The sequence below is a fragment of the Salvelinus alpinus genome, chromosome 14, assembly GCF_045679555.1.
Source record: "Salvelinus alpinus chromosome 14, SLU_Salpinus.1, whole genome shotgun sequence".
Lineage (NCBI taxonomy): Eukaryota > Metazoa > Chordata > Actinopteri > Salmoniformes > Salmonidae > Salvelinus > Salvelinus alpinus.
This window is the reverse complement of record NC_092099.1, coordinates 37,520,900-37,548,101: the sequence shown is the minus strand read 5'-3', so window position 1 is coordinate 37,548,101 and position 27,202 is coordinate 37,520,900. Positions and strand designations below refer to the sequence as shown.

General features: G+C 43.5%; 1 protein-coding gene across 1 annotated transcript in view; it reads right to left on the bottom strand.

The window, feature by feature from the left end:
• ttn.1 (titin, tandem duplicate 1) overlaps positions 1 to 27,202 on the bottom strand; it is a 171,663-nt gene that overhangs the window by 70,349 nt on the left and 74,112 nt on the right. The window contains exons 93-134 of the mRNA XM_071341458.1: positions 27,014 to 27,138; positions 26,657 to 26,923; positions 26,300 to 26,569; positions 25,885 to 26,184; positions 25,447 to 25,749; positions 25,175 to 25,362; positions 24,932 to 25,046; positions 24,518 to 24,802; positions 24,239 to 24,390; positions 23,959 to 24,106; positions 23,663 to 23,840; positions 23,279 to 23,400; positions 21,431 to 21,718; positions 21,025 to 21,321; positions 20,717 to 20,903; positions 20,481 to 20,596; positions 20,047 to 20,346; positions 19,237 to 19,536; positions 19,021 to 19,126; positions 18,718 to 18,914; positions 18,191 to 18,496; positions 17,784 to 18,083; positions 17,359 to 17,658; positions 16,865 to 17,167; positions 15,345 to 15,728; positions 14,905 to 15,207; positions 14,447 to 14,746; positions 13,935 to 14,231; positions 13,357 to 13,641; positions 12,832 to 13,125; positions 12,338 to 12,637; positions 11,897 to 12,205; positions 9,687 to 9,877; positions 8,995 to 9,424; positions 7,068 to 7,376; positions 5,822 to 6,006; positions 5,524 to 5,653; positions 5,135 to 5,434; positions 4,707 to 5,024; positions 1,804 to 2,100; positions 1,325 to 1,624; positions 803 to 1,117 (exon numbers count right to left, since the gene is read on the bottom strand). Of these exons, the coding sequence (XP_071197559.1) occupies positions 803 to 1,117; positions 1,325 to 1,624; positions 1,804 to 2,100; positions 4,707 to 5,024; positions 5,135 to 5,434; positions 5,524 to 5,653; positions 5,822 to 6,006; positions 7,068 to 7,376; positions 8,995 to 9,424; positions 9,687 to 9,877; positions 11,897 to 12,205; positions 12,338 to 12,637; positions 12,832 to 13,125; positions 13,357 to 13,641; positions 13,935 to 14,231; positions 14,447 to 14,746; positions 14,905 to 15,207; positions 15,345 to 15,728; positions 16,865 to 17,167; positions 17,359 to 17,658; positions 17,784 to 18,083; positions 18,191 to 18,496; positions 18,718 to 18,914; positions 19,021 to 19,126; positions 19,237 to 19,536; positions 20,047 to 20,346; positions 20,481 to 20,596; positions 20,717 to 20,903; positions 21,025 to 21,321; positions 21,431 to 21,718; positions 23,279 to 23,400; positions 23,663 to 23,840; positions 23,959 to 24,106; positions 24,239 to 24,390; positions 24,518 to 24,802; positions 24,932 to 25,046; positions 25,175 to 25,362; positions 25,447 to 25,749; positions 25,885 to 26,184; positions 26,300 to 26,569; positions 26,657 to 26,923; positions 27,014 to 27,138 (10,700 nt within the window). The remainder of the gene's footprint in view (positions 1 to 802; positions 1,118 to 1,324; positions 1,625 to 1,803; positions 2,101 to 4,706; positions 5,025 to 5,134; positions 5,435 to 5,523; positions 5,654 to 5,821; positions 6,007 to 7,067; positions 7,377 to 8,994; positions 9,425 to 9,686; positions 9,878 to 11,896; positions 12,206 to 12,337; positions 12,638 to 12,831; positions 13,126 to 13,356; positions 13,642 to 13,934; positions 14,232 to 14,446; positions 14,747 to 14,904; positions 15,208 to 15,344; positions 15,729 to 16,864; positions 17,168 to 17,358; positions 17,659 to 17,783; positions 18,084 to 18,190; positions 18,497 to 18,717; positions 18,915 to 19,020; positions 19,127 to 19,236; positions 19,537 to 20,046; positions 20,347 to 20,480; positions 20,597 to 20,716; positions 20,904 to 21,024; positions 21,322 to 21,430; positions 21,719 to 23,278; positions 23,401 to 23,662; positions 23,841 to 23,958; positions 24,107 to 24,238; positions 24,391 to 24,517; positions 24,803 to 24,931; positions 25,047 to 25,174; positions 25,363 to 25,446; positions 25,750 to 25,884; positions 26,185 to 26,299; positions 26,570 to 26,656; positions 26,924 to 27,013; positions 27,139 to 27,202) is intronic.

Here is a 27,202-nt window from a genome sequence, read left to right as displayed (position 1 = left end):
CGTGCATCGTCTCAATGCTCATTTTGGTCAAAACACTTGCAGACTCGATTGATCACTATCGAACACATCAGCAAGTGGCCACTCGATAAAGGGCTTAAGGGCGATTCAGCCAATGTGTATGCAGGTTGATTAGGCTTCAAACCTTCTCAAACTGTTATTCCAATTCCTAATTATATGGCAGCAGCTGTGTTGTTGCCAAGCAACTGAGTTGTTTGACCCGGTGCTAGAACTCTGAGCTTCGGCTGAAAAAGATGTTAGCATTGTCAGAAATGCTACAAAAAGGTAGCATATCATTGGTTCTTAATGGACCGAAATGGGCACATGAGAGCGATAAATTATACATTTAATAAAAACTGTTGCACCCACAAACTTAGTCAATCCAATGGATGCTATGGTCACTTTATGGATGCTTTATGGATGTTAATCTGACGTCTAAAATTTCAACTAGGTGTTTGCAGAAAATGCTATGTAAACTCAATTGCCAACGATCCTGTTATAATTTCGGTATGTGGTTCTCAACCGGACGGGTCATGATGAGCGGCAGGGAGTGTGGTGTGTACCTCTAAGTGAATTTGCAAATTTTCATCGACATTAGTGTCATATTCACTAAGATATGATGGTTGAGAGATTTATATTTAACATTGAGCTTCAACCAATGCCATACTTAAGTATCGTACTGTCAACTGGTGCAACCTTTACAAACTTGCCTTAAGCCAAGTGAGATGGAGGACAGTTGTCAAGGGCCTATGCTATTTTAAACAGCCAAGGGCAGAAGTAAAATCAAGTATCATACAATACTTACAGATAGGATCTCTGGCAAAGATGGGGTCGGTGCACGCGCTAGGAGGTCCACATCCTGCTGCGTTGATAGCTGTGACCCGGAAGAGGTACTGTGACCCCTCAATGAGTCCAGTCACATTATGGGACACCCCGAAAGCCATGGCCCGGATGGGGTCGCGCGTCACCCTGTTCCAGCGCTTAGAGGTGGTTTCCTTACGCTCCAGCCAATAGCCAGTCACTGGACTGCCTCCATCGTCTTCTGGTTCTTCCCAGTTGACCATCATAGAATCATGGTCAACAGCTGAAATGGTTGGCTTTTCGCATTGGCCAGGAACAGCTTTATAAAAAACAAACAAACATGAATTCTGTTAATCTTGACTTCAACATTCTCAGGTTTTTCATCAGACTTGTGTATTATGATGTGAATGGTCACTGTAAAGCACTTTGTGACAACTATGAATGAAAAAAAGGGCTTTCTATATACATCTGATTGATTGATGCAAATCCTTTCATGAAAACATAATATTTTGCTCTCTACACTTACCATAGAGTTTCCTGGCTTCTTCAGGTTCACTGTCCAGAGGCTCTCCAACTCCATATTTGTTCTGAGCACAAATTCGGAACACATACTCATGCCCTTCCATCAGGCCCTCCACCGTCCAGATACGCTCCTTGGGTTCGTTGGTCACAGGGATCCATGTCTTTCTGTTGGCTACACGCCTCTCAATGACGTAGTTGGTCACTTTGGAGCCACCGTCATCCTTAGGTGGCAGCCATGACAGGGTGATCTTCTCAGCGTCGACCTCCTCAAACTTCACAGGACCGGATGGTGGTCCAGGACGTCCTGAAGAAAGGAAGCGATACCATTTGTTAAGTGAAAATAAAACTTTTAATAATGTAATTTGTTGATTTTTTTGGCTGTGAAAATATGATAATAAAGCATGTTGAATTTCAACATTGATATGTAAGTCTGCCTGGATAAGAGCATCTGCTAAATTACTAAAATGTAAAGAAGAAGTTTACCCAAGACGTTGAGTCTCATCTCCTTGGAGGCCTTTCCTAGGCTGTTACTGGCTGTGATAGTGTAGAGGCCTGTATCTGAGCGCTTTCCCTGCTGGATCAGCAGTATACAGCTATCATCAGACACAATCTTGTTGATGTGCTCGTCATATGCAACCTCAACCTTGTCGTCACCCTTGTGGGCTGGAGCCTTGAGCCAGGTGAGAGTGGGGAATGGACAGCCCCTGATCTTTGCCTTGATGCTGATATCAGCTCCTTGTTCAACCTCCATGAACTCCTCCAGTTCAATAGCAGGAGCACCTGAGAGATAAACAATGGCATCCATTTTAGAAAATCACTTATTTTCTTTTAGACACTAAACACCTTTTAACACCTAACTCCAGAGGCGCCATGTGCCCCTTCAGATTTGTTCTCTTAAAAAATATCTATATATACTGTATATACATGTATATTTTTCTCTATCTCTGTAATACTACTAGCCACCTAGTAATTTTATGAAGTTGGCTTTAGCTATCCCAAATAAGTTCCCAAACTCGTAACTAGCTACCAAGAAGCGATTTCAGGTAAATCGATCAAGTTAGAGTAGATAGCTTGTATAAATATCTTAGCTGGCATGCCTGCTGGCAAGGTTGGTAGATTTTAGAAATGCAAGCAATAACTAAATGTACTGAATAAGACTTCAGATTTCAGCAGATATGCAGAGAAGCATATTTAGGAAGAAAGTAACCCCGGGTCAGGAGGATATAGACAGGTCAAGAGGTATGCTTAGATATGCAGAAAAATACTTATATATTTTTCACATAGAATTAACCATAATTATTGTGGCTCTAGATTGCAGAAAAGGGCTGTTTCAGGTGTTTGAAAAATGCTAAATTCTCCAATTTACAGCCGGGGCCTAGCCCCCCTCTGGACCACTCCCCAGCCATCCTCATACACTTTTTGCTGCCACAGATTTTTGGGGTGCATAACGCCCCTGCCTAACACAACACTTTTAATCACCTATAACACATAACACCATAGAACAACGCATTTGTTTAAAAACTTCTTGTGAATAGGGGGCGCTGTTTTCACTTTGGGAAAAAATCGTGCCCAATTTAAACGGCCTCGTACTCTATTCTAGATCGTACAATATGCATATTATTATTACTATTGGATAGAAAACACTCTCAAGTTTCTAAAACTGTTTGAATTATATCTGTGAGTAAAACAGAACTCATTTGGCAGCAAACTTCCAGATAGGAAGTGAAAAATCTGAAAACGATGCTCTGTTCCAGGGCCTGCCTATTCAATTGCTTAATATTTATGGATTTGCATGCACTGCATACGCCTTCCACTAGATGTGAACAGGCAGTGGAAGGTGGAATGGGGTGTCTAGCTTGATCTGAGGTCGAACAAGAGCTCTTGGAATGACGTGACCAGAATTTCCTTTCTCTACCTAGGCGCGGGAAGGACATCAACATTGGCTTCTGAAAAGCGTTCGGTATACACGGTGGATGTCTCCGGCTCTGATTTTATTTGATAGATGTGATAAAAACATCATAAAGTAGTTTTTTTCAACCGAGTTGTATCAGTTTATTCAACGTTTATTGCGACTTTTGGAATTTTCCTTTCTTTGCGTCAGGAGAAGATGGGCATGTTCGCGCCACATGGCTAGCTAAGGTTGCTAATTCGACAGGAGAGAAGGACATTCTAAAACCAAACAACGATTTATTCTGGACAAAGGACTCCTTGTACAAGATTCTGATGGAAGCTCAGCAAAAGTAGGAACAATTTATGATGTTATTTCGTATTTCTGTGGAAAATGTTGAGTCCTATTTTCCGCCCTTTTTGCGGGCGCTGTCTCGCTATAACGTAAGCTGTTTGTTATGGTAAAGTTATTTTTAAAAATCTAACACGGCGGTTGCATTAAGAACTAGTGTATCTTTCATTTGCTGTCCAACATGTATTTTTTAGTAAAGTTTATGATGAGTTCTTTGGTCAGATTAGGTGAGTGTCCAAAATATCTCCGGACAATTTGGTGAATCGATGCTACATATTCACAATGTATAACCACGGTTTGCAGCTCAAAATATGCACATTTTCGAACAAAACATAAGTGTACTGTATAACCTGATATTATAGGACTGTCATCTGATGAAGTTGGTCAAGGTTAGTGATAAATTTTATATCTTTTGCTGGTTTTTGCGATCGCTACCTTTTGCTGCTGATAAATGCATTTGTGTGTTTGGCTATTGTGGTAAGCTAATATAATGCTATATTGTGTTTTCGCTGTAAAACACTTAAAAAATCTGAAATATTGGCTGGATTTACAAGATGTTTATCTTTCATTTGCTGTACACCATGTATTTTTCATAAATGTTTTATGATGAGTATTTAGTTATTTCACGTTGCTCTCTGTAATTATTCTGGCTGCTTTGGTGATATTTTTGATGGTAGCTGCAATGTAAAACTATGATTTATACCTCAAATATGCACATTTTCGAACAAAACATAAATGTATTGTATAACATGTTATAAGACTGTCATCTGATGAAGTTGTTTCTTGGTTAGTGACTAATTATATCTCTATTTGGTCGGTTTTGTGATAGCTACCTATGCAGTAGAAAAATTGTGAAAATATGCGGTTGAGTCTTTTGCTATTGTGGTTAGCTAATAGAAATACATATTGTGTTTTCGCTGTAAAACATTTTAAAAATCTGAAATGGTGGCTGGATTCACAAGATGTTTATCTTTCATTTGCTGTATTGGACTTGTGATTTCATGAAAATTATATTATATGATATCCCTGTCGCGTTAGGCTAGGCTATGCTAGTCAGCTTTTTTGATGAGGAGGATCCCGGATCCGGGAGAGAGAAGCGGTAGAGGTTAAATGAAGCAACCATCTATACATCTTTATTTCAACTTACGTGTCTGGTCTTGGATGACGACTGGTCCAACGGTAGATGATGGTCTACTGGGGCCGGCTTCGTTCACGGCCTTGACACGGAACTCATACTCTTCTCCTTCAGTCAGGTCCTCAATCTTGAAGGTGAGGTCATCAATATCACGTCTGTTGCACTGTCTCCAGGACTGCTTCTGAGATCCACTACTGTCCCAGCACAGACGTTCAACAGTGTAGTGTGTCACTGGAGCTCCACCGTCATTCCTGGGTGGCTTCCAAGTCAGGGTGGCTGTGCCCTTAGTCACTTCTTGAATCTTTACCCTTGTGGGAGCATCAGGCGGATCTGAACAAAAAGAATACAAGGAATGATTAGAAACTGCTGGTACAATATAACAGGTGTGTGTTCTATAGAACAGGTTGGCTCTGTGGATGAAGTGAATGTTGTTCACTTACGGATAGGATCTCTAGCCTTTGAATGTTCAATGGTCTCAACTAGTGGTCCAAATCCAAAGCGGTTCTCCGCCCGGATACGGAACAGGTAATCCTGTCCCTCAATGAGGTCGGGCACAATAAAGGACTGGGCAGCACAGGCTGGGTTGCACTTGGTCCAAGCTTTTCCTTCCACAGTCTTCTTCTCAATGAAGTAACTCTTGATCCTCTCACCACCGTCACTATCTGGAGCCTTCCATGTAAGTCTACATGTACCTCTTGTGATGTCTGTGACTTTGAGGTCTTTGGGTGGGCCAGGCAGATCTGAAAATAAGGTTTTGCCAATGGTTAGGAATCTTGTAAAAGACTTGGCCCATTTGTTTATCCACCTGTGTTATTTTGTTTTTACTTACCAAGGACATTGACTCTGACTTTCATGTTCTTGTGTCCAGCTGCGTTTTCTGCTGTGATGATGTAACGTCCGGCATGTTTGAGGTGGCTCTCAGGGATGGTGACAACTGATGTTGTATCAGTTGACACGATCTGAGTAGAGACATTTACAAAATACACAATGATTATTACATGAGACTTGAAAACATAAAAAATGGTTTGGATCGAACAAAACAAAAGTAGAAAATAACTATTCCTTTAAAAAAGAACAAAGCTTGGATTTCTATAGATTTCTCTATTGTATTTATATAGATTCATTACCTTTGAATCGATTGGAAGGATATGGATCTCATTCTTCTTCTCGGTCTCTGCTGTTCCATCCTTGAACTCCCATGTAACTTTAGGAGTGGGACGGCCGGTGATGAGAGCTGGGATTTTAATGGTAGTTCCAGCTCTGCAGGACAACAGCTCATGGGCGCTGACCTCCAGAGTAATGTTTGGTTCAGCTGTGAAATTAAAAAGTACATTAGTATAGTAAAAAGCATAGTATAGTACATCAGTAAAACTCAAATCAACAAGCCAAACTCACACATAATTAAGTGATAATGCCCGAGAAGCCGGTGTTTGGTGGATATATTGGCACGAGTCTCGTGCTGGTAAACCGTGGCAAAATGTCCTCCAAACACCAGCTTCGAGGGCATTATCACTTTTATACAACAGGTTACCAACATATTCAAATAATGATTCATATATTTTAATTAAAAACATTATTTTTATGAATAAATACTATTTCATCCTTCCACAATATATAGTCCCGACACAAATCTATGTTTGCTACCCAAGCCGGCTGGTCGTTCGTTCTATCGGTTCGATTGCCAGAGACACGACCCAGTCATTCAGTCTTTTTGTTCTGTATCTATGGACACGACCTAATCGTTCATTCTAAGTGTTCCATTGTCATACTGGCTGGCTTGCTAGCTAGCCAACTATGGCTAACTTACAATCAAGTCGAAAAGGTGCAGCCAGAATAACAGCAAAGTAGCTGAATATTCATTTGTTAAAGCTGTTTTCTAGTGACATTTATTTAGATACATCCATAACAATGAGCTAATGAAAATGTGCTCACTTGTCAGGACACTGTTGTTCAGAGGAGCTAGCCAACAACACAGCTAATACAATCGCTTCAAACTGAAGCTGGAAAGACTGCAAACTAGCTGCACTTCGTTTAATTTGACTTTTTTCTAATGGTCTATTCTTTGTATATATCCATAAAAATTATGCCAGCTGATTCATGATTTTCGACTGTCTGAGAAACGCTACCTGTCTGTCTGTCTGGTCCAGACTCGTTCATTACTATGGGACAGCTGGGGATCGAATTTGAAATTGAAAGAATGTTGCAAATGTCGGAGAGACAAACAGCAAGGTTTATACAAATCTCCGCTGTTGAAAACTAAATTTTAGTCTAAAAGAAATGTGAGATAATGTCTAGATGCTTTTTATAGTGCCAGTTCAGTTTGTTGTCAGACAATGGCATAGAAGTTGGCAAGGCAACAGAGCTGAGACTTACTTAAGATGTCCTGGACAGTGATGTCAGCAGAACGTGCGCTTGGTTCAGATTTGCCAGCAGCGTTGACAGCGGTGACTCTGAATCTGATCTTCTGGCCTTCTTTCAGGTCTGGAACAGTGATCTCAGTGGTAGGGTGCAGCTTCTCAGGGTCACTGACTCTCTTCCAATCCAGGGAGTCTGTGTCCTGAACCTCAACGATGTAGCCCTTGACTGGGCTGCCGCCATCTTTCTCTGGTGGGGTCCAGGTGAGAGTGACGCTGGTCTTGGTCTTGTCCTTAACAACTGGCATTCCTGGTGCACTTGGGGGATCTGAAAAAAAATCAATGCAAGTTTTACCCAAATGTAATTATGCATGTATTTAATCCTTATTCAAACAGAAAGTCCCGTTGAGGTCAGAAGATCTCTTTCCAAAGGGGAATCTGCCATAATAATGAATAATGATATAGTCTTCTTGACATACAGTGCATTCCGAAAGTCATCAGACCTCTTGACTTTTTCCACATTTTGTTACGTTACAGCCTTATTCTAAAATTGATAAAATTGTTTTTTTCCCCTTCATCAATCTACACACAATACCCCATAATGACACAGCAAAAACAGGTTTAAAAATCTTTGCAAATTTTACAAATATCACATTTGGCAGCAATTACAGCCTCGATTCTTCTTGGGTATGACGCTACAAGCTTGGCACACCTGTATTTGGGGAGTTTCTCCCATTATTCTCTGCAGATCCTCTCAAGCTCTGTCAGGTTGGATGGGGAGCGTCGCTGCACAGATATTTTCAGGTCTCTCCAGAGATGTTCGATCGGGTTCAAGTCCGGGCTCTGGTTGGGCCACTCAAGGACATTCAGACACTTGTTCCGAAGCCACTCCTGCATTGTCTTGTCTGTGTGCTTAGGGTTGTTGTCCTGTTGGAAGGTGAACCTTCGGCCCAGGCTGAGGTCATGAGCACTCTAGAGCAGGTTTTCATCAAGGATCTCTCTGTACTGCTCCGTGCATCTTTCCCTCAATCCTGACTAGTCTCCCAGTCCCTGCCGCTGAAAAACATCCCACAGCATGCCACCACCACGCTTCACCGTAGGGATAGTGCCAGGTTTGCTCATGACATGACGCTTGGCATTCAGGCCAGAGAATCTTGTTACTCATAGTCTGAGAGTCCTTTAGGTGCCTTTTGGCAAACTCTAAGCGGACTGTCTTGTGCCTTTTACTGAGGAGTGGCTTCCGTCTGGCCACCACCATAAAGGCCTGATTGTTGGAGTGCTGCAGAGATGGTTGTCCTTCTCGAAGGTTCTCCCATCTCCACAGAGGAACTCTGGAGATCTGTCAGAGGGACCATCGGGTTCTTGGTCACCTCCCTGACCAAGGCCCTTCTCCCCTGATTGCTCACTTTGGCCGGGCCACTGTGTTCTTGAGGAACTTCAATGCAGAGATTTGTTGGTATCCTTCCCCAGATCTGTGCCTCAACACAATCCTGTCTCGGAGCTCTACGGACAATTACCTTCGACCTCATGGCTTGGTACTGTCAACTGTGGGACTTTATATAGGCAGGTGTGTGTCTTTCCAAATCATGTCCAATCAATTGAATTTACCACAGGTGGACTCCAAGTTGTAGAAACATCTCAAGGATGATCAATGGAAACAGGATGCACCGGAGCTCAATTCTGAGTTTCATAGCAAAGGGTCTGAATACTTATGTAAATAATGTTTCAGTTTTTATTTTGAATAAATGTGTAAAAAATTCTAAAAACCCGTTTTTGCTTTGTCATTATGAGGTATTGTGTGTAGATTGATGAGGAAATGTTTTTATTGAATCCATTTTAGAATAAGGCTGTAATGTAACAAAATGTGGAAAAAGGGAAGGGGTCTGAATACTTTCCGAGTGCACTGTAGCTATTTTACAACATCAAAGAAAGAGTACTGTACTTACTGCGTGGATCAACAGCGAATTGACATGGAGATGCTTCACTGGGAGGTCCGATTCCAGCAGCATTCTGAGCCCTCACTCTGAACTGGTACTCAGCCCCTTCATTAAGGCGGAGGACTGTGTATTCCAAACCCTTCACTGCAGGCTTGGTGACTGGAGCTCTGTTCACACGACCCCAGATCCCAGCTCCTCTCTCTCTTTTCTCCAGCCAGTATCCCTGAATGGAGGAGCCACCGTTCTGCAGTGGAGGCTCCCAGGTGATCGTCATGGTAGTGGAAGTTGCTGCGATGACCTTTGGTTTGCGAGGTGGACCAGGAAGACCGAATGGATCCTTGAGAACGACCTTCTCGGATTCACAACCGTCACTGATTCCGAACTTGTTCTCAGCTTTGATTTTGAATTGGTACTGGCCCATCCTGTCCATTTTGTACACCTAGAAGGAGTGATATCAATGCATTAGTAATCATCACCATCATATTATTATAAGTTAACTAACCATCCTATTGAAGGTGTCAAATGAAGTTGCCCCTAGATGCTGATCTTGGGCCAGTTTTGCACTTTTCCCCACTAGCTAATAGTTAAGGTTAGGATTGGGGGAGGGGAAGTTGATCTGTACCAAGGGGAAACTTAACCCCAGACCCCACATTAAAGCAGTATTTGACTAGTTTTGACCTTTAACAGGAGTTTGGACTAACCCCATATCTCCTATCAATGATATTGCAGGTGAGCTGCTCAAAGTCAGACTTCTTCCTGCTGGCGTCCCTCCTTTCGATGATGTAGTTGGTGATCTCACTACCCCCGTCGTCCTCTGGGACCGCCCAAGTCAGATAGCAAGACTCAGCCTGGATGTCAGACACCACAATGTCACGTGGTGGCAGAGGGCGGTCTATGAAGGCAAATAAAACATTATGAGAATATTGCGGATATTTTTTAAAAATACTAGTTATCATTTTTACTTATTTGAAAGACTCAAAATACTTATTTGAAAGTATCTATAATGACAATACCCAGATAAGTACCACAGTTTCTTTAAACTAGCAATCAACAGTAGAAACAATAACAAAGCGAACTCCCCACCCCTGTTTTGGTAAAAAACTAAGGAATTGGGCTAGAGAAGTGTAACCACTCTCAAATTCATAGACGGAGCTATGGATGCAAGGACTGACGATCCATGATATCAAAATTATAGTTTTAACCACGTTTTGAGGCTATGTTGTGTTTACATTTACTTTGTTGACAAACATTGGAGTAAACCATGTTTATATTTGGGTTATGATGGGGTAGGATAGTTGAACTAAGGTCATGAGGCATTTATAAGTTATATTCTTCAAAAATCATACACTGAGTGCACAAAACATTAAGAACACCTTCCTAATATTGAGTTGCATTCCCCCTTGCCCTCAAAACAGCCTCAATTTGTCAGGGCATGGACTCTACAAGGTGTCGAACGGGTTCCATAGGGATGCTGGCCCATGTTGACTCCAATGCTTCCCACAGTTGTGTCAAGTTGGCTGGATGTCCTTTAGGTGGTGGACCATTCTTGATACACACGGGAAACTGTTGAGCATGAAAAACCCAGCAGTGTTGCAGTTCTTGACACAAACCAGTGTGCCTGGCACCTACTACTATACCCCGTTCAAAGGCACTTAAAGATTTTGTCTTGCCCATTCACCCTCTAAATGGCACACATACACAATCCATGTCTTAATTGTCTCAAGGCTTAAAAATCCTTCTTTAACCTGTCTCCTCACCTTCATCTACAGTGATTGAAGTAGATTTAACAAGTGACATCAATAAGGGATCATAGCTTTCACCTGGATTCACCTGGTCAGTCTATGTCATGGAAAGAGCAGGTGCTCTTTATGTTTTGTACACTAATTTAGTTTATTAGTTACACCACCACATTCACGAAAATGGTTCGCTCCTACAGACAGTGAGTCATGTGGCTATGGCTTGCTATATAAAGCAGGCAGACAGGCATTGAGGCATTCTGTTACTGTTTGATTGAACATTAGAATGGGCAAAACTAGTGACCTAAGAGTCATTGAGCGTGGTATTATTGCCGGTGCCAGGCGTTCCGGTTCCAGTATCTCAGAAACAGCCTTTTTACGCACGACAGTGTCTAGGGTTTACAAAGAATGGTGTGACAACAAAAACATCAATCAGCGGCAGTCCTGTGGGCGATAACAGCTCGTTGATGAGAGAGGTCGAAGGAGAATGGCAAGAATCGTGCAATCTAACAGGCGGGCCAGAAACAGGCAAATAATGGTGCAGTACAACAGTGGTGTGCAGAACGGCATCTCGGAAGGCACAACTCATCAGTCCTTGTCTTGGGGTATTGCAGCTGACGACCACTCCGGGTTTCACTACTATCAGCGAAAAACAAGAAGAAGCGGCTCCAGTGGGCACGAGATCACCAACACTGGACAATTGAGGCATGGAAAAACATTGCCTGGTCTGACAAATCCCGGTTCCGGTTATGTCATGCTGATGGCAGAGTCAGGATTTGACGTAAGCAGCAGTAGTCCATGGCCCCATCCTGCCTTGTGTCAATGGTACAGGCTGTTGGCGGTGGTGTAATGGTTTGAGGAATGTTTTCCTGGCACACATTAGCTCCCTTGATGCCAAGTGAGCAACATTTGAATGTCACACCTTGTAGAATCCATCCCCTGAAGAATTCAGGCTATTCTGGAGGCAAAGGGGGGTCCGACCTGGCACTAGATGGACGTACCTAATGAACTGGCCGCTGAGTGTAAGTCCAAAAATTGATGAAGCAACTGCTGATTGCCCCATTAAGACCTTTTGTAGCCCTGACACACCTACGTACGATTATACTAATATTATAATTGTATGGTTATCACAGATCTGTTTGCTGAAAATGTTAATGATTGCTGAAAATGTTTACCTAGAACCTCCACATGGATGATGCGGTGTGCTTTGCCATGGCAGTTGGTGGCAGCCAGTTTGTAGTCTCCCTTGTCTCCTCTGATAGTCTCAGGGATGCTGATCTTGGTGGTGCACTTGGTGCGGGCCACCTCCTCGAACTCCATCAGCAGTGTCTCAGTAGCCATGGGGATGACGACGTCATCCTTAGACCACTGAACCTCTGGCATTGGCAGACCCACCACCTCAGCAGGGATCTCAATAGCCGCTCCCTTCCTCACAATGATTGTATCTCTCTTGAAATGCTCCAAGATTGAGATTTCGGGGGGAACTATGATAACAGACCACACAAGGCATTTCGTTAAGATGAATACAAAAAAAGCAGTTTACTGTTGTTGCTTTATTATCCAAGACAAATATATTGTTTATGGTAAGGTTTATAGAAGAGTGTAACATTACTTACTTTCATCATCCTGTATGTTAGCACTGATTGGTTTGGAGCGTTCGCCCTCTCCCACCTCAGTCACGGCAAACACACGGAACTGATACACGTGGTTCTCTGATAGGTTCTCCAATTTGATGTGTAAGTCTTTGCAGAGCTTGCGATTGGCCACGTCAAACTCAGTTCCATCTGCTCTCATCTTCTCAACATAGTAACCCGTGATTGGGCTACCTCCATCGCTGCGAGGTGGCTCCCAAGCAAGAGCAATAGCAGTCGTCCACCTCTCGGTGTAGTGCAGTTTCAATGGTGGAGATGGAACAGCTGAAAGAAAGGAGTTCAATTTCAGAATCATTTTCAGATATTAAAATCTGTAAATAGAAAGAAAGACACTCCAGCACATTGTGATCGTAGATTCTCCACAAACAATGTAATGCATCTTAGAACCAGATAAGATTCTAACATCTTTGAATTAGCTTTTTTTTCTCCAATAACGCCATTTTCTTCACTCGTCATACCTTTGGGATCCGAAGCCAGAATAGGCCCAATGTCCGTTGGGGCGCCATCACCGTACTTGTTCCTTGCAAAAACACGGAAATCGTACTCTTCCTCTGAAAGCAAACCCTGAATGTCACACTTGCATGAAGCAGTCTCGATAGGTTGTCTGAATAGCTTCATTTTTGCATCCTTTTTCTCCACTACGTAGCCGATGACATCGCTGCCACCGTTATCTAGAGGATCTGCCCAGCTCAAGCTGATGTTCTTCTTGGTGACATGAGTAGTCTTCAGATTAACCACAGGCCCAGGGACATCTAGTTACAACCACACAAAAGGGTAAAAAATTAAGAGGATGAGAAAACTCAAGATAGGAGAACTATGGCCTGTATTCATAAAGCGTCTCAGAATAGTAGTGCCGATCTAGGATCAGTTTAGCCTTTTAGATTATAATGAACAAGATTATATAGACATTGGAGACATGATCCTAGATCAGCACTTCTCCTCTGAGATGCTCTATGTGAGCAATTGATTGCTTGCACACTTACCCATGACGTCAACTCTAGTGACAGCAGACTTGGTTCCACTGCTGTTGGTTCCAGAGATCTGGTACTTTCCGTGATCAGTTCTCTTGGCGTACTTGATGAACAGAAGGCTGTTCTTTCCTTCTGTTTCGATCACAACATGCTCTTTGTCAGTTTCAGCCTCATCCTTCATCCATTTCACTTCTGGTTGTGGTCTGCCGATGGCGAACGCTGGCAGTCTCAGAGCCTCGCCGGCTTTGATGATGACTCCGTTCTTCACAGAGGCATCAAAGTCAACCACTGGGGGCTCTGGGGACATAGACATAGAAATGTTTGTTTCATGAGTACACTCTAGGCCAATAAAAAAATATATAAATATTATATGGTAGTATGATATCATTAGCTCGGTGACATATTTGCATTATATGAGCTGACTGGTTGAGCTAAATGGTGAAGCTGAATGATTTCACTATATGAGTTAACTGGCTTGTTCTCTGGGGTCAACGCCAGGTTATTGTAAAGCACTATGTGACAACTGCTGATATAAAAAGGGCTTTATAAATACATTTGATTGTTTGATTGATTGATTGATAGATAGATACCTTGAGGCTCCTTCACAGTGACTGGTTCAGTCATGCCAGGTGCTCCCGGTCCGGCGTCATTGACAGCAATAACCCGGATGTAATAGTCAGCGCCCTCCGTCAGCCCAGTCACTGTATACTTCAGCTCCTTGCATCTGAACTCTGTACTACGTTTCCATTCCTTCTCTCCAGCCAGAACACTCTCAACATGGTAGCCAAGTATATCTCCTCCTCCATTGTACAGGGGGGGAACCCAGGCAATATCAACTGTTGTCGCAGAGGTATCAATAACTCTTGGAGTGGGTGGGCCAGGTGGCACTGTAGAGGCAGAAAGAGATAACTTGAGTCAATGCTTATAATATTGATGATAGTGTGTCAACTAAGGCATATAGGGGTGAATCCTAACTTCCACTTATATCAAATTTTCACGTAAGCTCCCATTGACATCAATGTTTGACTAAGTAATAAAAAATAAAAAACGTAGGATTCCACAATAGATTGTAGTGTTGGTATCTATTCTCAGATAAACTTACAGATTGGATCCATAGCAATCTGGGGATCAGTTGGGACACTGAAGGGTCCGGGGCCAGCCAGATTCTCAGCACAGACTCTGAATATGTATACCAGGCCTTCCATAAGACCCTCAATCTTCACAGAGAGGGAATTGAGCAGGAAGCGGTTCACCCTAGTCCAGTGTTTGCTGTTCATTTCCTTCCTCTCGATCCAGTAGCCCAGGATGGGACTACCGTTGTCCTTGGGCTCATGCCAGGAGATGAACACACTGTTGGCAGTCACCTCTCCAATTCTGGGTGTGTTTGGAGCATCGGGTGGATCTTGAAAGAATAGAAGGGGAAAAGTAGAATGTTGTAATTGGCAGTTAATGACAAAAACAAACACTTTTACCAGTGATAGTAAGGGGAAAATACACATTTCAACAAACGTTTATAACTGATAGTAAAGGAAAAACAGAAATGTAATTGTAGATATTTACCGAATTGGTTCTTGGCAACGACTGGCTCAGAGAGACATGAAGGTCCGCAGCCAAACTTGTTCTCAGCGGTAATACGGAAGATGTACTCCTTTCCTTCAATCAGTTTGGTAACAGGATAGTTGCAAACCTTGAGGGTTGAAGTTACCGTGATCCATCCGATATCTTCATTCTTGTTGTCTTTCTTTTCAAGGATGTAGTTCAGGATCTCACTACCACCATCGTCAAGAGGAGGGTCGAACTTGCAGATGACAGAGGTGTCCCTGATCTCCTCAAAGACAAAGTTCACTGGAGGTCCAGGCTTATCTGTACAAATCATAGAAAAGAGAATGTTGAAACTGTTGTTGATGGCTTATGCTCCAGGAGGAGTAAAATTACTAAATAAGTAAGTAAAGTTCTGAAAAATGACTGAAAGTAGTTTGTGATGAGGATCATTGGCTTACCAAGGACGTTGACGTCACAGTATGCAGTTGCAACACCATGAGAGTTCTCGGCCTGGATGCAGAAGTGACCGTGGTCAGCTCTGATGGAGTCTCGCACCAAGATTGAGGTCTCTCCCTTCTTTACAGCATAAGAAAGACGCTCATGAAGAGGGGTTACGAACACCTCAGGTTCTTCAGGTTCAACCTTGCCCCCCTTCTTCTTCTTCTTCAGAATAGGCGGTACTGGCTTCTTCTCTGGTACATTCTTGACGTCTTCGTTGTTCCTGAGCCAGGTGACAGTTGGGTATGGAGCGCCAGAGATGTAGGCGTCCAGGCGGATCTCCTCACCCTTCCTGATGCACAGGCCATGCTGCAGGCGAGCATGGAGGGACACCTTGGGTTTTTCTGAAAGAATTGACAACACAAAGGCTAAACCATAGAAATAGATTGAATAGAACAGGTGTCCCCATTCAAGTCAATGATGGCATAATGGATAGACTGGTAGCCATTGTGAGTGTATCCATGCCAGGAAGTAAAAGCAGGAAGTGTACCCTTCAATCTGTTCTGTGATTTGTTGAGTCAACTCAACTGACATAAAAAAGACATTCCATTGCACGAGCTGCATCATTTCAATGAACATTCTACATTACCATGGCAATCAAGCATCAGTTGATAGAATATTCCAAATCACCATGGAAATTATTGCATCACAAGACCAGGCAGCCATTGCAAGTGTACAATACGAGTACAATACGAGTGTACAATACAATACTTTTCCAGTAACATTGCTAGGGTTAAAGCTTCCAAGCCTGTTCTATTCATTCTATTTGTATGGGTTAAACCACATGTTATTATTATACATACACTTTGGCCTCGATTCAATCAGATATAGCGTCAACTGCGTTGGCCGACATCCACATAGTGTGTTGGAGGTGTAGCTGTGGTATGAGCTGACCAATCGGTGAGCGGCTGCTCTTGTGTGTCACGAACCACTCCCTTCCTTATTATCCCTATACTGCGTTAGAAGTTCAAAACGGCAATATCGTTTAAGCTCTATCGATTATAGAAATAATGACAGGCTAATGCATGTTTTCATGTTCATTTGGATGGGGGGATTTATAGCCTATCAGCCTAATCGAAGTGTAGACAATAGTGTAGACAATAAAACATCACGCATTCGAGTGTTTGAACTTGTAACGCGGCTGCATGAACTTCTAACGCGGCTGCATGGGATTTGTCGGATATAAAGTTGGGTGTGGTTTCGTTGCATCCAATGGCAGTTTTCACAATAAGGTAGCACAAGGATCCGCTTGTGGATTTCACAGCTCTAACACAGTTGTGTCTCCGACACTGGCAAAACATGCGGGTGTCGGCTAGCACGGATCTGATAGAATCTAGCTCTTGATCTTTCAAATTGGTGTACATCAGACGCTAATGACCTTCAGAGTCCATTTGGAGCGCTTTTCAAGGACCCAAAGGCATTTTACAATACAGAACAAATAACAAACAAAAATAAAACAATGTCAAAAAGGTAGCCATACCAACGGGAGCAGCGATCATGGTCATTGGAGTGCTGCGAGACGGCTCGCTGACTCCAGCAGCGTTCTCAGCGCGAACACGGAACTGATACTCTTTGCCTTCCTTCATATCCTTCACCACATAGGTGAAACCAGGCACCAGGGATGGGTTGATTCTCTGGAATCTATCACCATCCTTCTCAATGCATTCCAGGATGTAGCCAGTGATGGCGCAACCACCGTCAGACACTGGTGGTTTCCAGGTCAGTGTGATAGAGTTGGCGGTTGGATCATGAGCCTCAACATCAATGGGTGGATCTGGTTTCTCTGTAAATAACAGGAAAAATAACATCAATACATATCTCTGCAATCCATAATCCACGGAGCCGAGAAGGGTTCATACATCCAACACATTCTCCTATATAATGCGTTCCTGCTCCTTCAAAAATGGTGGTGAAGAAACTATCAAGCAATTCTAACCAACTGTGAAAAGTTGGAAAGTGTTCCAGAACACTTACGTTTCACTTCCATAGTGATGACAGGGTTGCGGAGCTCCAGGAATGGCCCAGAGCCGACATTGTTGACAGCCTTGACCCGGAAGTGATATTCTTCGTTCAGCTTGAGATCGTTGACCTGGTAGGTCAGGATGTTTTCTCCTGACATCAGAGGCCTGAAAGTCTTATTAGAAGCCCCTCTACGCTCCAGAACGTAGTGGAGAATTGGAGTACCACCATCACTCTCTGGAGCCTCCCATGTCAGCTTGCAGGAGTTCTTAGTGATCTCATCTGCATTGATGTCCTTGCATTGGCCGGGCAGACCTGTGAATATAACGCAGAATATGCTATACAGTCTGTTTTCGGCATTTTAAGTAAAACATATTTTGACTTAACACCAAATATTTTCACAGTGAAGAATTCAAGTGAATACTATATGTGAATCTTACCAATAACTTTAACGTTGATGATTCTGGTGGCTGTTCCGATCGCATTCTCCAGAGTGACAGAGTATTCTCCAGCATCATCATGCACACACTTCATCACTTCCAGGTGGACACTGTTGAGCTCACAAGTCATCGACAGTCTGTCATCATTCTGTAACTTTTTGCCAATGGCAGTATCTGTGTGGATGATTTTGCTCCAGACCATCTCTGGTTTGGGGATGGCATTGTATGGGATGTTGATATGCAGCTTGTCACCCTCAACCACCACAATGTCTAGGGCCTCCATGTCCATAGTAGGAATACCTGAGAGAGGGGATAAAGAGATGTATATGTTACTTCCCATTTATTTTCAATAAGTGGCATAAGATTTATTTCCATTTGACACTTAGGGGTATGGTAAGTATGCTTACAGTCTGGATCCTTGGCAAAGACCTTCTCAGAAATGGCAGATGGATCGCTGACACCAACAGAGTTGATGGCACGGACTCTCAGGACATATTGTTTCTCTGGCTTGATGCTTTCCTCTGCTTTGTATTTGAGCTCCTTGACTGGGCGAGTGTTGATTCTCATCCACTTCTCAGCTTTAGCCTCTCGGAGCTCAACATGGTATCCTGTGATGGGGCTACCTCCATTCTTCAATGGTACCTTCCAGGTAATGTTGATATACTCTCTACTGGCACCAACTATGACCAAGTCAACAGGAGGAGATGGTGGACCTGGGAAGAAGAAAAAACACATTATTCACATTGGTTTCCTTTGAAAAGTAGTGGAAGGCGCTCTACCAATGTGAGAAGAGGTGTCTCGTGGAGTGTGAGCGAGAGTTGCACCTTTTCCTTCCTAATATTGATTGCCTTTGCCATGCCAAGACAAAGTTATATTAAATAATCATTCTACAGTATAAGATGAATATACATTGAGAATGTAACAGACAACTCACTTGTAGCATCCTCAATGGTGACTACTTCTGTTGGTTCACTAGGGTGTCCAACACCGGCCTCATTCTCAGCACGGACCTGGAACTGAACCTCAGTGCCCTCATCCACGTCTGTGACTTTGTAGGTGCACAGAGCGTCAGGGGTCTTTCCAGACTTCACCCAGCGGGTTCCAAGTTTCTCTTTCTTCTCAATGACGTACCTAAAAAGCAAATGGTATGTATTATTTTAAAATGGTTTAAAATTACTTAAATACAAATACTGTCATGACAAACATATAGACAATTACAAGTTTGTTATTCACTTACTTTGTAATGGGTCTCCCACCATTACTCTTTGGAGCTTCCCATTTCAGTTCAACGTGTCTCTTGGACACCTCCACAATAGTCAAGGCATAAGGTGGCCCAGGAGTGGCTGGAAAGAAAAAGATAAAAGCAAAGTTCATAAGTTGTAAGAACTACTCCATTGACTTTAATTCTCCATCAACAACAGAATGACTGAAGTGGGACAGGATAGAAACGTACTGAAAGTATCTTTAGCTAGAACAGAGTCTTCCAGTTCACAGTAATCACTCTGTCCGACTGCGTTCTCAGCAGCCACGCGGAACACATAGAGAGAGCCCTCATTCAGTGGAGTGACAGTGTACTTCAGCTCCTTCACAGTGGTGTCCACCGCAGTCCAGGTCTTACGCCTGACGTCCCTCTTCTCAACAACGTAGTTGGTGATTGGAGAGCCACCGTCGTTGTCAGGAGCTTGCCACTTCAGCTCAGCGTTGATCTTTGTGATGTTGGCCACCTCAAGCCATTGAGGAGGTGATGGAGGATCTGTTGAATAGAAAAGGCTAAATGAAGCTCATATAATTTCCAATTCCAAATAGTCATCCAACTAGTATTGTGTCTCAAAGCCAGGGATCATCAACTGGATTCAGCTGAGGGACAATTTTTTGTTGAGCGGATGGTCAGGGGGCCGGAACATAATTACAAATAATTTGCAGACTGCAATGTGACCGCAAGAAGACCAAACATATATAATATTTCACAAAAACATAATAATTTCAAATCTTGCTTACATTTGTATACGATCACATATATCTCTCTATTATGCATGGGAATACTTTGGAACAGATTTCCAAAATTCAAATCACTTGGAGCTGATTTGCTGGTGTTTTTACAGTCTTCTGTCCAACAATAAAAATATTAAACATTTATAAACTTTATTTTTTCATCAAGCTTGGGGGGCCAAATAAAATCACCCACGATCAAATTTGGCCAGCGAGCCGCCAGTTGGGGATCCCTGCTCTAAGCCTAATTGTCGGAGTTAGCATCATGACTTACAGAGTCTTTCCTTGCAGACCACAGGATCGCTAGGGTCACTGGGCTCACTCTCTCCTGCGCAGTTGACGGCCTTGACTCTGAATGAGTACTCCTGTTTCTCCATCAAACCCTTCAGGAAGTGCTCAGTCTGGGGCACGTCCTCTGCTGCTCTGATCCATGCTTCGGTACCAGTCTTCAGGAACTCAATGATGTAACCCTCGATCTTGGCACCGCCGTCGTGCTCTGGCCTGGTCCATTGCAGGAAGGCAGATGTCTTAGCTATTTCTCTGATGAAGGGTTTGCCAGGAGCCCATGGAGGATCTGGAATACAAGTAACATGACAGGTTTATGACAGGTCTTATTTTACTGATGATACTTGTTTTCTTTAAATGATAAAGCTATCTTTTTCATTTATGAAAAGAATATAACTAAATGATCAATATAACACAACATACCAATTGGATCCTTGACCATGACTGGATCAGTCTCAGTGCTTGGTTTTCCTGGTCCTGCAAGATTCTCGGCCAAGACACGGAACTTGTACTTCTTCTTGGTAGGCAAGCCCTTCACCCTGAAATTAACATATTTTATACGACTGTGGATATACACATACAAAATCACAAAATGTAATATAATAGATAACTATAGTATAGTACAGTATAATTATAGAACCTAAACAGGCCAACTGTACCTAAAGGTGATGTCCTTGATGGGCAGCTTGTTGCATCTGATCCATTTGTCATTTTCTGGGTCGAACCTCTCGATCCAGTACCCAGTGATAGGACTGCCACCATCCTCATCAGGCTCGTACCATGTCAGAGTCAGAGAGTCCTTAGCAATATCAGAAGGCTGCAATCTGGATGGAGCACCAGGAGGATCTAAAAGACAACAGCAACACATATATAATGCAATAATAGAACAGAGGACTATGTTTAATGAATGACAGTGTAAAAAGTATATTACATTGACAACATAAATGTAAGATAGTAGATAACGTACCAAAGGAGTATTTGGCGATGATTGGCACATGCTCATTAGGGGCGCCGATGCCGTACTGGTTCTCAGCCTGTACTCTGAAGACGTATTCCTTTTCAGGGGTAAGTTTTGTGGCATTGAAGGTGGTTTGTTTCACCGTGGATGACAGTTTGGTCCACTCCTCTTTGTCGAAGGGTCTGAGCTCCACAATGTAGTTGGTGACGACAGAACCTCCGTCGTCTCTGGGAGGGTTCCAGGCCAGGTAGCAGGAGTGGTTGGTGATCTCAGAGATATCAAACGCAGCTGGAGGACCAGGCTTATCTGTTGGGTGACATTCAAATATTGTTATAAACATAAAAAATGTGTTGTTCCAAAGTTGTAATTTCATTCAATTTGTTCATTGACATTTAGGGTAAAAAATATATCGTACCAAGAATGTTGACATCAACAGTTGCGGTAGCACGACCACTGCTGTTGACTGCCTCAATGATGTAGGTAGATGTGTCTTCTCTGACGGTTTTGGCGATAGACAAAGTGGAGTTTCCTGTCTTGGTATCGATGGTGATGCGATCATCTCCCTTCAGGACCAGGTCAGCCTTGGTCCATTTTACCTTGGGTTCGGGCTTTCCGACAATATCAGCTGGAAGCTCAATCTTGGTTCCGGCTCTGGCGGTCAAACCAGCCAGCAACTTCACGTCCAGTTGAATCTCTGGAGGCTCTGTTGGGATCAATTGGAAACAGAGTGACATTTCTGCAACAAACCAATGAGAGTTTAACTCAGGGCACGTGTCTTTAGGATTCAGAAAAGAGCTACGTAAATCTTATGTATTATTATCATGATTATATACATTACCTATACATCAACCCCATTATCCCAGAAACCCTAGACCCACTCCAATTTGCATACCGCTCCAACAGATCCACAGATGATGCAATCTCTATTGCACTCCACACTGCCCTTTCCTACCTGGACAAAAGTAACACCTATGTGAGAATGCTATTCATTGACTACAGCTCAGCGTTCAACACCATAGTGCCCTCAAAGCTCATCAATAAGCTAAGGACCCTGGGACTAAACACTTCCCTCTGCAACTGGATCCTGGACTTCCTGACAGGCCACCCCCAGGTGGTAAGGGTAGGTAACAACACATCCGCCACGCTGATCCTCAACACAGGGGCCCCTCAGGGGTTCGTGATCAGCCCCCTCCTGTACTCCCTGTTCACTCATGACCCCACGGCCAGGCACGACTCCAACACCATTAAGTTTGCTGATGACACAACACTGGTAGGCCTGATCACCGACAATGACGAGACAGCCTATAGGGAGGAGGTCAGAGACCTGGCCGTGTGGTACCAGGATAACAACCTCTCCCTTAACGTAATCAAGACAAAGGAGATGATTGTGGACTACAGGAAAAAGAGGACAGGGCACACCCCCATTCTCATCGACGGGGCTGCTGGTTGAGAGCTTCAAGTTCCTTGGTGTCCACATCACCCAACAAACTAACATGGTCCAAGCACACCAAGAAAGTCGTGAAGAGGGCACGACAAAACCTATTCCCCCTCAGGAGGCTGAAAAGATTTGGCATGGGTTCTCAGATCCTCAAAAGGTTCTACAGCTGCACCATCAAGAGCATCCTGACGGGTTGCATCACTGCCTGGTATGGCAACTGCTCGGCCTCCGACGGCAAGGCACTAAAGAGGGTAGTGCGAATGGCCCAGTACATCATTGGGGCCAAGTTCTCTGCCATCCAGGAACTCTATACCAGGCGGTGTCAGAGGAAGGCCCTAAAAATGGTCAAAGACACCCGTCACCCTAGTCATAGACTGTTCTCTCTGCTACCGGAGCGCCAAGTCTAGGTCCAAGAGGCTTCTAAACAGTTTCTACCCCCAAGTCATAAGGCTCCTGAACACCTAATCAAATGGCTACCCAGACTATTTGCATTGTCCCCACTCCCCCTATTTTACAGCGCTGCTACTGTCTGTTGATATCATCTATGCATAGTCACTTTAATAACTCTACCCACATGTACATATTACCTCAAAAAAACGGTACCCCGCACATTGACTCTGTACCGGTACCCCCTGTATATAGTCTCGCTATTGTTATTTTACTGCTGCTCTTTAATTACTTGTTACTTTTATTTCTTATCTGTATATTCGTATTTTTTTTTAAACTGCATTGTTGGTTATGGGCTCGTAAGTAAGCATTTCACTATAAGGTCTACTACACCTGTTGTATTCGGCGCATGTGACTAATACAATTTGATTTGATTACCTTTAGGATCAACAGCCAGGATCTCATCTGTAGCCCTGCAGGGTTTGCCTGCTCCCAGCCTGTTGACAGCCCTCACACGGTAGGCATACCACTGTCCCTCAATCAGACCTGTCACCTGGAATCTAAAGGGAACCAACAATCTGGTTAAACTGAGAAAATACGTATTCTCCCTTTCATTGTTAATAGAACATGATCAACTGTTAGTTTTAGTATTATTTAGTCACTGAAAAGTTTCAGCATGGGGTTTGATCAATTGCAAATTAAACATACTTCTAAAAGAATGCTAAACTATCAGGAAATGTACCGCTATCCAAAAATCTAAATCTGATTGAATTTGTGTACAACACAAATTTAGAGTAACAATGATAGAGATTAGGATCTTACTTCAGCTCAGGCAGTGGGTCTCCACATGGCTCCCACTTGTCTGTGCCACGCTGGCATTTGTCTACAACGTAGCTCTTGATTGAAGCTCCGCCGTCGTACTTGGGTGGCTCCCAGTACAGGAAGATGCCCTTTCCTGACTTGTCTCTCCATTTCAGGTTCTCAGGTGGATCCGGCACAGCTTGGAACAAACACATGGTTTACATTTTCCGATCGTGGTAGAGCTTGTGTATGATTTAGTTCAAGTGTACAAATAAATGTGTTACTGTAATCAGTTTCTGAGAAGGATAAGTACTCACTGGCAGGGGAGGACACATTGACTGGCTCGTCAATGTAGGCAGGCTCTCCTGGGCCACACTTGTTGATAGCAGTAACACTGAACAAATACTCTTTGCCTTCAATGACATCTGCCACAGTGAACTCCAGGTCCTGTACACCCATGCAAACCTGAAAAGCAATCGCAATATAAGTTAGTGATAGGATGAATGGAGAGCATATACATACAGACACATTTATTCCTTAGCGGTTATGGTTATAGGAACACTAATTTGTCATTCAAAGTGTACTCATAAGATATACCTTGACCCAGGTCTTGCGGGACACTTCCTTCTTTTCAATTTGGTAGCCAATAACTGGGCTTCCTCCATCATGCTCTGGTGCCTCCCACATCAGGTGCACATGGTGTCTTGTCACCTCGGAAACCTTGAAGTCTTTGGGTGCACTTGGTGATGCTAAACATAAATGGCAAATAATGAGCAAATACTGCCAGTACTACTACACGGTGAGAGGGCTGTAACATATTAATTAAGTTGGTAACATGAAGACTAGTTGTTCTTTCATCACAAGTGTATCACTTACCAATAACATTGACTTCAATCTCTCCAAAGGCACTGGTCACATCATTCTCCAGGTGCAGAGTGTATGTGCCTTTGTCTGGACGCACACTTGGAGCCACTGTCAGTTCTGTGTAGGTGCTCCTTGTAACCATGGACACACGGTCACCAGCAGTGAGCTCTTTATCACCACAGCTCCACTTGGCGGTGGGTGTGGGATATCCAAGAAGAGGGACGCGGATGACAAGTGGATGAGGAACAATGACCTCCAGGCCATCCTTAAATCCACTGAGATCCATGGAAGGTCCAACTAAAATGAAAAAACAACATTATGTTTACATCCACATTACATATTTGTATTTTGTATTTCTTTAAAAAAAACAATTATGTTCTAGTATCTATTTTCTCTGTTTTAAGTTAACGTTGAATAACAACACACCATGACAATCGTCTGCCAAGAGAGGTCCAAGCTTATCAGCTGGATCTGAAACTCCGGCTGCGTTCTCTGCGCACACTCTGTAGTGGTACTTCATCCCCTGCTTCAGTCCAGATACCTAGGACAACAACAAAAGTCAATCAGTACAATGTAATGAGGGAGGGGAATCAATACAAATGACAGTACAAATTGAACAAACTGGCAACAAGCATATTTCACTGCTTGAAAAAAGAAAGTGGCAATTACCTTGTAGTTAAGGTCCTGACAGAGCCTGGCATTGCATCTGAGCCACTTGTCTGTTCCATCCTCACACTTCTGAATAATGTAGCCAGTGATCATGCTTCCTCCATTGCTGGCGGGGGTCTCCCATGTCAGCTGGACAGAGTTCTTTGTCTGGTCAGTGTAGTTGAAGTTCAATGGTGGGCTTGGTTTCTCTGTAATAGATTTGAAAGTGTTCAACTGTTATCTATGCCACATAAACATTTTCAGTTGGTCAGAACAACATTATCTTGACTCACCAATGGGGTCCATGATCTTAACTGGATCCGTGGCAGCACTTGGCTTGCCAATGCCAGCCTTGTTTTCGGCTTTGACACGGAAGATGTATTCCTTGTTCTCAACGACATCAGTGAGAGTGGCTGTGCGGTCCAGAGCCTTGGCGATCATAGCCACCTCCCAGCTCACAGAGGTCCTGTCACGGAACTCAATGATGTAGGAGGTGATCTCAGATCCGCCATCAGACTTTGGTTTTTCCCAGGAGACTGTGGCTCCGAACCTGTTCACGATGCCAACCACAACGTCCTCAGGTGCCTCTGGCACATCTGAAGTAAAAACAGAGAGATGATTATTTGTTTAGCTTTTGATGCTATAATGGTCATAGGACATCACAGTACAGTTGTAGTTAGTATTGGGAAAATTCATGCATTTGTATTCTACAGTAGTCAAGTATTGCTTACCAAACTTATTCTTGGCCTGGACAGCTTCGTCTGTCTCCACAGTGGGTCCACTGCCCACTCTGTTGCGAGCACATACTCTGAAGAGGTACTTGTTGTCCCTCTGGAGACCGCTAACAGAGTATTCTGGAGCGTCAGCACGGTCAGTGGCAAGGGTCCATGTCTTGCGCTTGATATCACGCCTCTCCACCACATATGCAATGATCTTGCTGCCACCATCACTCTCTGGCTCTTCCCAGGCCAGGCTGACCTCACCATCGGCGGTGTCAACCACTTTGAGGTTCTTCACAGGTCCAGGGACATCTGGAGATCACAAAAACATTAATGACCAACTTTTCAAGCCTCCTAAACTATCTTACTACTGTAGTCCATTAGATGATTTTCAAAAAGAGTAGAACCATGACAGTCCTAGACTTACCAATAACATCCAGATTGATGAATGCCTCTCCCTGTCCGTGTTTGTTCTTGATGACGATCTTGTACCTGCCCTGATCTGTCTTCTTGGGGCTCTTCAGCCTGTATTCTGTCTTGTCTGCGGAGGTGTCAATGTTCTGCACAGGCAGGCTAACGATGTTGAAGAACCACTCAGCCTCTGCACGAGGATAGGCATCGTAGGGGATCGCCATGACAAAAGGCTTTCCAGCGTCTGTGACCAGGTTCTGATCAGTAGTCTTGATCTTTGGCACAGCTGTGATGGAAAATTACAAGTGTGAATACAAAACAACCGTTTACACCGAGAAGTGTTCAAGAGTTCAGGATGGTGACTCTGACATACCTGCCAGTTCCAGCTTGGCTCTGGCATCCTTCTCCTTGGCAACGACTCTGTACTCTCCCTGGTCACGAGGCCTGACCTCACACACCTGGAGTCTGTGGACCTTGCCCTCGCTCATCATCTGGTATTTGTCACCCTGGACGATGATCATGTTGTTCCTCATCCATTTGACCTCAACTCTGTCTTTGTTGAGCTCCACCTCAAACACAATATCTGAGCCTGGGGGCTCAAACACATCCTGAGGTGGTCTGACGATCTCAACTGGGGTCTCTGTGAGAAAGAACAACATAATACATCAGGATAACGAATCTCCCAAAGCGTGATTGTGTATAAGAAAGCATTAGAAAATGAACAACTTACCTTCAACAAAGAGGCGGGCCCTGGATCGCCTGTCTTCCACACCGCAGGCATATTCACACTCATCGTCTGGTCTGCACTTCTTGATCTTGAGTTTGCAAATCCTGCCATCTTTTTCAAATGAGTATCTGTCAAAACACAAGCAAGACAACTTTTTCAGACCTTTCTATTCAATACTCTCAACGTTATCAA